Genomic DNA, 13,915 nt, shown 5'->3' on the forward strand with positions numbered 1-13,915 from the left:
CCTTGTCCCTTGAAATAGTAACTTCCCTACCCTGATACTCTGCTTCCACAGTGAAGACTGATGCAAAATACTCACTTAGTTCCTCTATGTTCTAAAGTGAGATTGGTCTATAGGAGGACGGCTTCAGTGGGTCCCTATCCTCTTTAGGAATTACCGTAATTATTTCCATCAAAAAAGAATCCAGGAGGGTATGGGACTCAGCCGCATCTTTCACCACATTCATAAATAATGGCATTAGCAAGTCCCTAAATTATAAATAAGGAGGGAACCTATCCTCTCCCGGAGATCTATTGGCCTGCAGTGAGCTCAATGCTTTTATTATTTCTTCCTCTATCTAACCCCTTTCGCTCCTCAGATTCAAGATTGGACAAGAATTCTTCCATTTTGTCCAAATCTCCATTAGACTCAGATTTGTATAATTACGTGTAGACCTGTCTAAATGCTTCATTTGTTTCTTTTGCTTTATAAGAAATCTTGTCTGGCCTTGTTTGAATTGCGTTAATTGTTCTTGTGGATTCCTCTGCCCTCAGCTGCCAGGATTTTCCCCCAGCTCATAGTACCTTTGCTTAGATCTTAATATTGCTTTTACCATTTTGTATGTTTGCAAAGTGTTGTACTTGAGCTTTTTATTTATTTATGTTCTATACGTTCCCTCAAAGCCTGAACTTTGGTAGTCTTTTTCTGATTGAATTATCTCTTGTTCCAATTCATTGACCTCCCTGATATACTCTCTTTTAATACTTTTAATATATCCAATTATTTGTCCTCTCAGAAAGGCTTTTAATGTATCCCATAGCAAAAATTTATTGGCAGTGGAGACACAGTTAGTTTCGCAGAATATTTCTATTTGACCCTTAATGTAACTGCAAAACTCTAGTTTTTTTCCAATAGCAATGGAATGCTATTGTCACCTGTATGCTATGGCTTGTTTATCTGGCATGACAATAGTTAGAGTCAAAGGCAAATGATCTGATAGTCGCCTAGCCAAGTATTCATTTTCTTCAATTCTCCCCTCCATTTGAGCTGAGGCAAGAAACAAGTCAATTCTGGAGTAAGGGTTGTGCTGTTTTGAGTAGAAGGAATAATCCATCTCCCTTGGGCACCATCATTTCCAATAGTTTACCAGATTTAACACTTTCATGAAAGCCAGAGTTGCTTTTGCGGCCCGAGCTCTTGTCAATTTCATGCCATTGACGGATACAGGCCAAAGTTGAAATCCCCTCCAATTAAGACATTTTCCTGCCCTTCTGCCAATTGCAAGAAGGCATATTATATAAACTTTTCATCGTCAAAAGTATGGGCATAGACATTCATGAGTGTCCAGGATTCGGAATATATTTGACAGTGATCATTACAAATCTGCCTGAAGGGTCTATGTCCATGTTTTCAACCTCTACTGGGACATTTTTACTGGGACATTTTTCCATATTAAAATAGCTACTCCCTTGGCCTTGGAGCTAAAGGAGGAAGCTATCACTTGTCCCACCCAGGCTCTTTTAAGTTTTTGATGTTCACTATTTGTAAGGTGGGTTTCTAGCAGAAAGGCCACATCCACTTTCATTTTTTTAACGTGTGCCAAGACTCACTTCCTCTTCACTGACCCATTTTAAGCCATTAATATTAAAGGTCAAGAACTTAACTTTCATCCATTGCCCCAGCTCTTTTTCCTTTGACTGCCCTCCCTTACCCCTCTCACTGGATACCTTCCATTCGCCCAATCCATAGTGCATTTTCTTTTGGTCCCGCTGGTCAAATATAAAATAAATCCTAAAAAATTAAAACAAAATATTAAAAAATCCAAACAAATAATATGTGACCCTTACCCCTCTCCCCTGCAGATCCAACCTTCCTTTCCCCCATGTTACCAGCACAAAGCCTCTTGGCTCCATTGCCCTTCTCATCTAGGGATGAGCCCAATGCATCCATCTTCTACACTCCCACCTACAGTCCCACCTTCACTCCCACTTACCTAGTCACCCAGTGAACTCTTTTTTTCCTTTACTTTTTTATTTTAAAAAATGTTTACTTTTGTTAAACCGAAATAATATTTGTTTCAATTATTTTTACATTGTAGATAGCCATCTATATACACAACCTTTGGCTTGACGCTCCTTCTCTCCCCAACTCCCTTGCGGATTGTTTTTGGGTTGGGGGGGAAGTATTAGCATATTTCAGTGTCTCACCAGCCTCAGTTAAAATTTTCCTCCCCCCTGAATATTTTCAGGGTCACTTGATACAATAAAGTTGATCCAATTCCTTTATGCCTCAATATCTTCCTAACCGGTTCAAATGCCTTACGTTTTTTAAGGAGGTGACATCCAGATAGAAGACTTTGCCGCCTTCATACCCCACAGGGTCGCCTCTCTCCATTGCTCCCAGGGCCGCTGCCCGTAAGATTTTTTTTCCCTCTTCAGAAAAGTAGCCAATCCAATTGACCAGGGTTTCTGTCCCAGACCTGGCTTTGGAAGGGGAGAGCCACTAACCCTTTCTATTTGAAGGCCCCCCCCCAACTCTATCCCTTCCCAATTCTTTTTGGATTAATTCCCTAAAGAATGTTTTTGGATCTCTCCCTTCTATCTCCTCTTTCACTTCCACAATTTTTATGTTATTTCTTTTGCTAAGATTCTCAAGGGTGTCTAGTCTGTCCCATATTTTTTCTTTCTCCCTTGCCCAGGTTTCCCTATCATTTTCCAATCTTTCCTTTCTTTCCACTCCTTCCTGCTGCAGGAATTTCCCATTTCTCCCAGCTCCAATGACAGGTCTCTTAAAACTTTTTAAACTCTGCTTTCTGAAGTCTCTTATTACTGTTCCCGTCATCACTTCAGTGATTTTTATAAAAGGCTCCAGTCCTTCTTTTCCTCTCTGCTACGTTTTTTCCCTGTTTATCTGCATGGTTGGATTGTACATTCCATCTGCGCTGGGTCGGGATCAACCCCGCTGACGCTGTAGGATCGCCGCTGCACCTGGGATTTGTCCCTCTCCTCAGGTGAACGTAATTTTATGGTGCTACTTGTACCTTTTCTTGTGTGTTGTTCTTTTGGGTCCAAGCTTTCCTTGACCCCTCTGTTGATCTCTGCATCGGGGCGCCCTCGGTCATCTTTCCCCTCCGCGAGTGGGGTTCACCTAGTGGCGTGGGTGTCTTTTCTTTAGCCATGATGCTCATGTTCTCTTCCCTGCTGGCCCATCCGCTCACACCTGCTTCCTTGGAGATTCAAGGGGGTGGTTTCAGCGGCCTGTCCGCCTGCAGAGCGGGTCATGACTCCAGCATCTTCTTTTCTTCCCCTGGGAGCTTTGAGCAGGTTCCAGAGCTTTCGCCACCAGGGGCCGACACTGGGGGGGGGTCATCTTCAGGACCGCTTCCACCATCGCAGCTGACCATCTTTCTGTCATTGAGGCTTTAACTGCCAACACAGCTCCCCTCTCCGCTGTCACTGCTGTCTCGCAGGCTCCTTCGCACCACAGGGGTTATGGGCATGGCCTCCTCTTTACTGCTGCTCCCTGTCCATTCCTGTCATCATATTATGCACAAAATAAGTGACTCAGCGACATTATGAGCATTTCCACTTTTAGTAATCAATTTACTTGTATGTTACAAGAAGACCCTTTTCTAATTTCTGTGATGTTTCAGTAATAATCTCTTTGAGCATTGGCCTTCTCTTGAAATTATCTTGAAGGGTTTCAATGTAATCCAACTGTTTATCTTTCTTCGCTTTATTATCTCTAAATGTTGTTTCAGTTTGCTTGGCCTCAAGCTTTTGTTTGAAAATTTATTCAGAGAAGGGTTTTACAGTGATGTAATGAAACCATATGATAAGCAATTCATCGAATGCTGCCAATACTTGTTTTTGCTGACGAACTCATGGATGAAATTATTCCTGAAAGTAACAAAAAACTATTACAAAACAAAACCACTTCTTACAAGGATTAGTTCAAAAGTCTGCTTAAAGTTTAATGAATATAATGAACAATGCTTACGACCTTTAGTAAAAGCTAGCAGAAGGAGACATACATTCACTCCCTGTCATGAAAATGCGATGCAAAACGAGGCCACTTGTGGACATGAGAAATATGGAGCAAAGCTGGAATTGAAGACGATAAAACCAAAAAAAGCAAACTATATGGAAGGCAATTCATAGCCAAAGCTGGTTCCAAGTCAGTAAAACACAATCATGTTGAAGCAAGAGATGCTCTGAAAACATTGTTATTATTCTGTATTTCTCTCAGTAATTCCAGACTAATCCTCTGTCCTTTGAGAAAAAATCTCACTGCTTAACGTCTGTACAGCAAAGCCTAGCAGCAGTCTTTTTGTTCCCAAAAAATGTTTTAAATCTGTTCAGTTTTCTGCCCCCTTATACATCATCTTGGTTCCCCCTTATTAGGGATTTCAGTCTGTGCCCTCTTAAATGTGTTGTGGGTTCTTTGGAGGCAGTGGGGTGGGGGAGCATATGGCTCTCATTGAGAATGACTGATCTAAGTTATCAGTATACTGATCTCCAGTTAAGGCTTCTGTCAGCATTAAAATATTGAACTTGGAAGGTTTCCCTCATCTTTTATTTTAACCTGGGTGTTGGAAGCATCGTGGAAGACGCATGTTTCATTTCCCCTACGCAAGGAAGAGAGGAGTTTTGGCAACCATTTGTATGAAATAACATTTCTTTCGAAACAACTTGACAAGGATTAATGAGTTTTCGGCAGTCTGATCACTCAGTGTCTCACCTCCTTGGTAATTACTTCTGAGTATCAGTTTAAAAGTGTGAGTTTCAACACAGAATTTCTAAGACTGAACTTTGGAAATGACTTTCCAGAATTGTGCCTCAGCTGTAATGGTTTTGGTAATACACACACACACACACACACACACACACACACACACACACACACACACACACACACACACACACACACACACACACACGTGCGTGCGCGTATGTACATTCGCAGATATTTAGGGTAGATTTAATTAAGATGTTATATTATTAGTAATTATTAATAAATATATTGTTTTAAAAATAGCACTGTCTTGGTGAAATTCTATTGCTGCTGGTCTGCTATGAAACACTTGTTTAAAATTTTAAAATTTAAATCATTAATTTGTGTAGGTGTTATTGTAGAAGTCGACGTTTATTGTGTATCCCTAGGCGGGATGCAGTTTAGCAGTAGTAGGTTCGCTTAGCCGTTACCACAATGCTATTAGAGCGTCAGCAACCAGGTTCAAATCCGGTGCTGTCTGTAAGAAGTTTGTACATTCTCGTGACCATGTGCGTGGGTTTCCTCTGGATGCTCCGATTTCCTCCCACCCTCCAAAAATGAACAGGGTTTATAGGTTAATTGGTGTATTTGACGGCACAGGCTCATAGGCTGGAAGGGCCTGTTGCTATGCTGTATCTCTAAATTAAATTAAATTTTAAAAATTAAATTAAAACTCGAGGTGGTCAGCTGCATTCTTTGTGAGGATGTTCCCATTAATGCTGCTTCATCAAATAAATGGTCTGTGCTATCCCAAGGCAGATGTGCTATTATCAAATGTACAGCATAATTGAGACCAGAAAATAATTTGACAATGATTGTTCATTTTTGTCAAATGATTGTTGGGAGTGGGGGAGGAAATGTTCAAATTTGAAAATTGATTTTAAAAGATCATTCTGATTTGACATTTCGTTCTCTTCATGTTTTTAGTAATGGAGTGAATATGCAAGAGAGGAGAACCTTAATCTTGTCCCCATGTCTGGAAAAGCAAGACTGAAAGCTTCCAGATTTAGTAAATTGGATAAATATTTGAACTAAGCAATATGTTTATATGTACTGAGAATATTAAAATTTGGCTAAATGCCTAAAACATGGCTTCAGGTCAACATGCAATCAGAATTAAGCATAATCTGCTTTTCATTCAAATAAGCACAAGATTATTATAACACAAGAATTGAACAATATCTGCTTTAATTTTAATGTTGTCAAAGAAAAAGTATTGAAACCATGTTGATTGCTGTACTTGGTCATGCAGGACTTGTGTTGTCCATTGATGTTGGAGAGCTTTTATTAAGTGTAGTTGGATCTTAGAGATCAAGTTATACTGTTTTAATTCTCATAGAATTTAGATTTCAGATGTCAGATTTATTGTTAGAGTACATACATGACATCACATACAATCCTGAGATTCCTTTTTCCTGTGGGCACAGAGGAATTACCCCTATTTGGTAGTGCAAAAATAAACTGTACGCAGCATAAACATGTATACAAATAAAAGAACTGTAAACATAACGAATGTAAATAAACTGTGCAATACAGAGAAAACAAATAAAGTCAATCAATAAAATACACAAGTAAGAGTCCTTAAATGAGTCTCTAATTTTGTCATTGAGGATTCTGATTGGTAGAGGGGTAGCAGCTGTTCCTGAACCAGGTGGTGCGAGTCTTGAGGCACCCAAACCTCTTTCCTGATGGGAGCAGCAAGAATACATCATGTGGTAAGAGGTGTGGGTTTTGATGATTGCTGCTGCCTTCCGAAGGCAGCGTTTCCTTTAGATGTATTCAATAGTGAGGAGGGTTTTGTTTGTAATGTCCTGGACTGTGTTCACTACTTTTTGGAGGGCTTTACACTCAGGGGTATTGGTATTCCTATACCAGACTGTGATGCAGCTGGTCAACACACATTCCACCATACCGCAGTAGAAATTTGCCAGAGTTTCTGGTGTCATACCAAACATTCACAAGCTCCTGAGAAAGAGGTACTGACGAGCTTTCTTGATGATGCCATTTGTGTGTTGAGTCCAGGAAAAATCCTCCAAGATAGTGTCTCCCAAGAACCTAAATTTAGTCACCCTCTCCAAGTCTGATCCCCCAATGATCACTGGAGTATGTACTTCTGGCTTTGCTTTCCTGAAGTCAACAATCAGCTCCTTAGTTTTGGTGACATTGTGAGCAAGGTTGTCGTTAGTGCATCATTCAGCCAAGTTTTCAATCTCCATTGTGCAAGCTGACTCATCTCCTTCCTTTATACAACTCACAACTGTGGTATCGTTGTCAAATTTGCAGATGGTGTTATTGTCGTACTGAGCTACCCAGTCGTATTTGTAAAGTGACTAGAGCAGGGGGTTAAGAACAGAGACCTGTGGTGCTCCGGTACTGATGGAGATTGTGGAGAAGTTCTTACCAATCTGCACTGATTGTGGTCTGGATTTACCTTGAACCAGTAACTGAAAGGAAGCTTGTAATTGTAAAAAAAAAAGTTATGAATCAGAAGTAGTATTGTCAATGAACTAACCATGTTTTTTAGAAGCTGTAATAGTGCATAAGTTGTTGGTAATTTAACTTGAATTGTGGTATTGTGCCAACCAATTAGCTGGAGTGTATGTGGACATTCTTAATCTCTCTTTGCTGCTGTCAGAGGTTCCTACCTGCTTCAAAAGGACATCTATTCTACCAGTGCCCTAGAAGAGTACTCACATCTGCTGTGATGAAATGCTTTGAGCAGAAGGTCAAGGCCAGAAACAACTCATACCTAAATAAGGACCTGGACCAACTGCAATTCACCTACTATCACGTTCGTTCCTCGGCAGATGTAATCTCATTGGCTCTCTACTCACCCCTGGATCGTCTGAACAACAGCAACATGTACATCAGGTTGCTTTTCGACTATAGCTCAGCTTTCAACACCATCACCCCCTCAGTACTGGTCAGCAAGCTCCAAAACCTGGGCCTCTGCACCACCCTCTGTCAAGGGATCCTAGATATCCTCATCAGAAGACTACAGTCAGTGAGAATCGATAACCATGACTCCTCACTGACAATCAACGCAGGAACATCTCAAGGACCCATGCTTAGCCCACTGTTCTACTTTGTACACTAGTGGTTTTCAAACTCTTTCTTCCCACACACATACCACTTTCAGTATTCTCTATGGCATAGGTGTTCTGTGATTTGTAAGGGATTGCTTAAGGTGATATGTGGGTGGAAAGAAAAAGTTTCAAAACAACTGTTTTAATTGTACCTAATTGACTTGTTATGTGCACATTTTCATAATTCTAAAGGAAATGGGCCAATAACAATTTTTCTCAAGCAAAATATTTGAGTAACAATTGGGTCTAGAGCAGTGATTTTCAACCTTACCTCTCACGTACTGCCTTAAGCAATCCTTTACTATTCACAGAGCACTGATGTCATAGGGGGATTACTTAAGGTGGTATGTGAGTACAAAGAAAAATGTTGAGAACCACTGCTCTACACCCATTACTGTGTGGCTTGGCACAATTCAAATGCTATCTACAAATGTGCTGATGGTCGTAGGCAGAATCACAGACGCCAAGAGGAAACATACAAGAGTGAGATAGATTAGCTAGTTAGGTGGTGTCACACATGGTCGGCGCCAGAACATATGTTAAAGGGGGACATTAGCGATTTTGTGGGGGGTTCATGGTGGGGGGGGGGGGGTGCTGGCAGGGACTTGTCGTCGGGTGATCTGTTCTCAATATTTAACCATAGACTTTAATGATATGATGGAAAAATACAGAGTTGTTTATGCTAATTTGAAGACGATAATGAGGAAATTTGCGGTAGACTAGTTTTGGAACTTCTACAGAAGAAACAGTTGTTTCTGCAACAGTTTGTTCAATGCTTCTCATTTGTGACACTCGATCTTAATGATATAAGCAAAAAAATTAAGCTATTTTTCAAAAATTGCTTGTTCTTTGGTTAATTAGTTTTTTGGTAAAATGCATCAGTGAAATTTAATTTATTGAAATTTGAATAATAGAAATTCAGCATGATATTTTAGTAAACAGAGTTCAATAATTTTAAATAAGAATTTGACACTTATTTTTATTTGCCCACTTACATTAATTGGCAACTGCATAGATTTCAGTTTAGCTTTGCATACAATTATCAGTTGTTTAGCTGTGATTGAAGAAAACTATTTCTACATTCTTGTCTACATTCATGTTTAGAAGTGCAGTCACTGTCGTCAGTCTGGAGCTGCTGTTAAATGTGGGGTAACCATCTGTAGGAAGGTCTATCACTATCCCTGTGTGAAGGCCGATAATGGTGCAATCATTGAAAATGAAATCCATGGAATTTACAGGTAAAGCTTTCTTGCATACATAATCTCACATAAACTGTACAAAAATGTTTGTGAATCAAATGCCACTGAGTTTGTATTTTAAACCTTTTTATGAATGGAATTGTAAGAAATCTCTTTCCCAAATACATATTGGAAATTTATAATTGATGGTAAAGTTATTGTGAAAGACATTTGCATTCTTCACTGAATTTGTGTTTTTGCTATCCTTTAAAATTAATCTTCACTTAAGATCTTTGTACATCAGAGTGGTTTGTGTGGATATAATTAGTAAATAGCCATTTCAAAGCAGCATTTTCAGAGAATGATCCAGCAGCAGCAACAAGAATACTAGAACAAATGAAATGGAGCAGTGACCATATGGCCCCTGGATTTTATGCACCTTTTCATTAGTTAAGACATTCCAATCATACACTTTCTGCCAGTATCCTCAGTTCCCCTGATGACTTTATATCAAAATGCAGTCTTTCAGAGAAGTATAAGTGTGCCAAAGAAAGACTGGAAATGATGTTAACAGAGGCGAGTGATCCATTTGTAGCTCAAGCTGCCATCATCCTGGATACTGGGAGGAAATGGATTCCATCAGAAGCAACTAAGCAAGCAAATGTGGCAATCAGGCATAGGGACATCATGGGTCAAGTGCAACAAGGGAGGAATGGTCTTGGTCTTGGGGCCAGTACACCAGCCTGGAACAAGGCTGCTCTGTCTCAGAGGCACAGGCTTGTGACACAGGAAATACATGACGGGAGGAGGCAACAAGGTAAGCAAAGGCCGTCGCTCAAGCGAGGCAAGAGCAATGGATGAGATGGGAGGGAGTGGAGAAAAGGAAGATCTCCTGGAAAGAGCTGTGGGGGATGGAGACATTCAGAATGAGCTTCACCATCAGGCTGCATAGGATGTCTTGCCGTCTGCCATGAATCTCAGCCAATGGTATGGAGAGGACCCTAAGTGTTCCTTCTGTCCAATTTCAGTAACGCTAAAACATATTTTGGTGGGCTGCAAGACCTGCCTCAATCAAGACTGATATACCTGGTGTCACAACCAGGTACTACAGTGTCTTACTACAGTGCTGGAAAATTGATGGACGAGTGTCAACAATTTATCTCCTCCTTCATCCTGCTGGCCGTTAACAGCATTTGTCTGGGAAGGTGAAGGTTAAACTGGAATTGCCACATCAAGATCAGACTCCGGGTGGTTAGGCGGGGCACGTGATTGGAAGATGGCAGCAGACTTAGGCCAGAGGCTCTACTTCCCAAATCAAAGCGCATAAACAAACCTCAGACCAGACCATGTGCTGTGGTTAGCCTCACTCCTTCTCATTTACATCATTGAGCTTACAGTTCCCTGGGAACATGCAATGGAGGAGGCCTATGAATGCAAGAAACTGAGGAATGCTGACCTTGCAGTTGATGTGCAGCAATGTGGCTGGAAGGCAAGGGTTCAACTGGTTGAAGAAGGCTGCGGAGGATTTGTAACCACGTCAACATCAAGGCTACTCCAGGAGTTGGGAGTGCGAGGAAAGATACACTGGCAAGCAGTCAAAGATCTCTCCAGAGCTGCTGAAAAGGGTAGTCAGTGGCTCTGAATGAGGAGAAAGGATTCCATCTGGGGCCTCAAGTAAGTGAATGGCATCAAGGGAGTGAGCCTAGGATGCCAGGATTCACTGCTGAACCCTCCGGAGGTGTCATGGGTCTATCAGCAAAGCATTGAGAAAGGAGGGTGCCCACTTGATAGCCCAAAAGATGCCTCTACACACTTGGCTACCCTGTAGTGTCTAAGCAGCAAGTTTCAGGAGTTCAATAAGGGATGGTAACATCTAGTCCTACGTAATATAAACATACCTAAACTCTTCAGTCTTCTGAATAGTTTTAGAGATTAGAACATTACCAGGTTTCACCACATTCTCAAAAACACATTTAGACTCTTAATTTGGAGGCAGTAACATTTCAGTATTTACCTCTTGCTGTTTTGTTTGTTTAAAAAGAACCTCTCATATCGTCATTGAGAGTTACAGAATGGCAATGGTCCTTTTGGCCTATTGTGTCCATACCAACCATCAAGGATCCATAACCCATCAACTTTCTCAGATTCTACCACTCGTCTGCATTCTAAGAACAAATTACAGTGGCCAACTAACCAAGCAATTTTTGGGAATTGGGAGGAAATCAGAGTATACAGAGGAAACCCACATAGGCACAGGAAGAACATCCAAAACGCCACACAGATAGTGGCAGAAGCCAATTTGGAAACTAATTCACTGGAGCTGCAAGTCAGCAGCCCTATTAGCTGCACCAAGATGCTGGGGTTTCGGTTCACTCCATTCAGTGTAGGAAACACATGCAGTACAACTCCAATTATCCAAAATGATCAGGACTGGGCCTATGTTGATTAAATGTTTTTTTTCAGATAACTGGTCTTTTAAAAAAAATAGCCAAGTGGCAACAGCAAATCACTGTATCAATGTTTAAAACAACAACAAACAACAAGGGAAGGCTTTTTAAACATTAAAATAATGTTTAATTCTCACCAAACATTGCTGCCAATTCCCAACTGCCACCGCCGATCCCCGACACGTCCCCACAGCTGCTGCTGATCTCCAGGGAGGCTTCCCGGGCCAGTGGAACACTCATTGGCGAATTGGTGGGCTCCTGTCTCTCCGGTCACTGGAGCTCACAATGCCAAGACAAGACTCCGAATCCTCCCCCAGGTCTACCACACACGTACAGGGGTCAGAGTTGGCATCGAGAGCTCTGGTGTACCGAGGACGGAGGGAAGAAGAGGGGAGTGAACGCCACTGAGCCCGTCTCGCTCCTGCCTGGGAGGCTGCTCTTGATGACACCAGGACAAAGGATTCTACTGACCACTTCCAGCTGAGAGACTGTGGCACTCAGTTTGAAAGGGAGAGATGGAGAGAAAAGTCAATAGGGGAAGGCAAAGAAGAAATGGAAGAGAAATGAGGACAATCATCGTTCTAATTTCATGTCTCGTGAATTTCTTTTCAACCTGTGAGGTAAGTTCGGCTCCAAAAAAATTTCAGATAAATGAGGATTTCTGATTTGTTTTGGATATCCTCATTTATCCAAAAATAATTTTAAAATTGGATAAATGAGAATTTTGGAGAATCCAATTTCGGATAGTTGGAGTTGTACTGTAGTTTCATCAAATTACAGAGAGCAAACCATTACACAATTATATTATTGCAAAATACTTGCTCTTATAAAACTAAAATTATTAGCTTGTAAGTAGTAATCAATTTCAAGTCATCACAGGAGAGAGGGAATCTATCATCTGATTCAGACCAAAGTGAAATCTATCTCATAGTAAAACAGGTTCCCATTATTTGATGCGTCATTGTAATCCACAATAAAACCCCACATTTGTGCTCTTCCTGCAAGCTGGAAATTAATTTTGCCTGGATGGAGTGAAATATTTATTTGCATCAGAGAGATGAAAATCCTGCAATCCCAATGCATTACTCTCATTCTTGCTAAGCCCTTTTCTCTTCAGCTATCCTTCATGATCAAGAATGACCTGCTTTCGTTCCAGCTGTGCAATTTCTATGACCTGTCAATCTAGGACCTACAGATTCTTCCACAGATTTAGCAGGGGGCTTGATGTGATAGCTGGGTGGGTATATCAAGAGGTAATGCACTCCTGTCACTGGTATGTGTGCTCCCAATGAAGGTGCCAAAAACCTTCCAGTACCTTCACTTGGGAACATGAGCTTTTTTTTTGAAAGATAATCGACCAGGAATTCCCACAAGGTGGTAAAAATGTTAAACCTGTTCAAGGAGATCTTAGGCACTGGAGGTTTTGGGCACTGAAGAAAAGATTCAAGAGATTAGGAAAACATCCACATGCTTTTAACAGTGATGATCTGGTAATGAGTTTGCATATTATGAAAAAAATGTACCTTTACTTACCCTTACTGTATTTTATTGTTGCCCCAAGCCACACTGCCTCTTCATAAGCAGAGACAAAATATGCTCATCCTTACTATCCAAGATGCTTGGTGCAAGGGAAACGCACAGTGCGTTTCTGCATCTGGAAGGACTATATCATGTCATATGTCAAGAATGCATTAGATCATTCAGATTTTTAATAAAATCCATGATTTAAAAAAGTAAATGTTCTTTATCTACAAAATTGTTTGCAAGAGTTTTGAAAATATTGTGTGTATGCTGCTAATATATTTATATAATAATCTAACACACTATTTATGTATTAAAATTTATTTTCATTTGCAGGATTTGCTGTCATAAACATAAAACTGAACAGAAATTAGTAGAAGGTAATGTATTTTCTGCCTTCCCCTTTTACAGAAGGACATTTAAGGTCAACTGTTGAATTTATTTTAATATAATTTTCATGATTTGAAACTTTGGTATTTCCAAAATCTTAATAAAGGATAGAAATTTAAGTCTTAAGATGACATAAGAGCTAACAGAGTTGCAGTCGCTTAGTGAGGAAGGTTGCTCATTTCAGTCTTTTTCATGGTTCCTGGACTGAACATTGTAGCAGCAGGTTTAGAGACCAACAATATTTCTTTTTTTTTAATTTATTTTTTTATTTTTCACACTATAAACCACATTAATCAAAATACACACAAACATTTCCCTCTTGAATATACACAGTGGCATTTTCTCCCCTTTTTTCCCCCTCCCTCCATCCCACCCCCCTCCAAACCCAGTAAATGTTCAACATATACAATACAATAAACCCATTAAACAATGCCATCACACAATGAAAATAACCAAGAAAATTGTGTCATCTACTTTTATACACTGGGTCAGTTCATTTCATCTTCTCATTCTATCATTTTAGGGGGTGGAGGTCTGCGATAGG

At 40.4% G+C, this 13,915-nt stretch overlaps 1 protein-coding gene across 11 annotated transcripts in view; it reads left to right on the forward strand.

Moving 5' to 3' along the window:
* LOC138738784 (histone-lysine N-methyltransferase SETDB2-like) overlaps nucleotides 1-13,915 on the forward strand; it is a 123,203-nt gene that overhangs the window by 20,965 nt on the left and 88,323 nt on the right. For 10 of the 11 annotated variants that reach the window (XM_069889697.1, XM_069889703.1, XM_069889696.1 and 7 more), the window contains exons 5-6: nucleotides 8,940-9,073; nucleotides 13,318-13,361. In XM_069889697.1, the coding sequence (XP_069745798.1) occupies nucleotides 8,940-9,073; nucleotides 13,318-13,361 (178 nt within the window). The remainder of the gene's footprint in view (nucleotides 1-8,939; nucleotides 9,074-13,317; nucleotides 13,362-13,915) is intronic. The other variant, XM_069889704.1, reaches the window with a different exon arrangement.

This window comes from Narcine bancroftii, chromosome 7, assembly GCF_036971445.1.
Source record: "Narcine bancroftii isolate sNarBan1 chromosome 7, sNarBan1.hap1, whole genome shotgun sequence".
NCBI classification, from domain to species: domain Eukaryota; kingdom Metazoa; phylum Chordata; class Chondrichthyes; order Torpediniformes; family Narcinidae; genus Narcine; species Narcine bancroftii.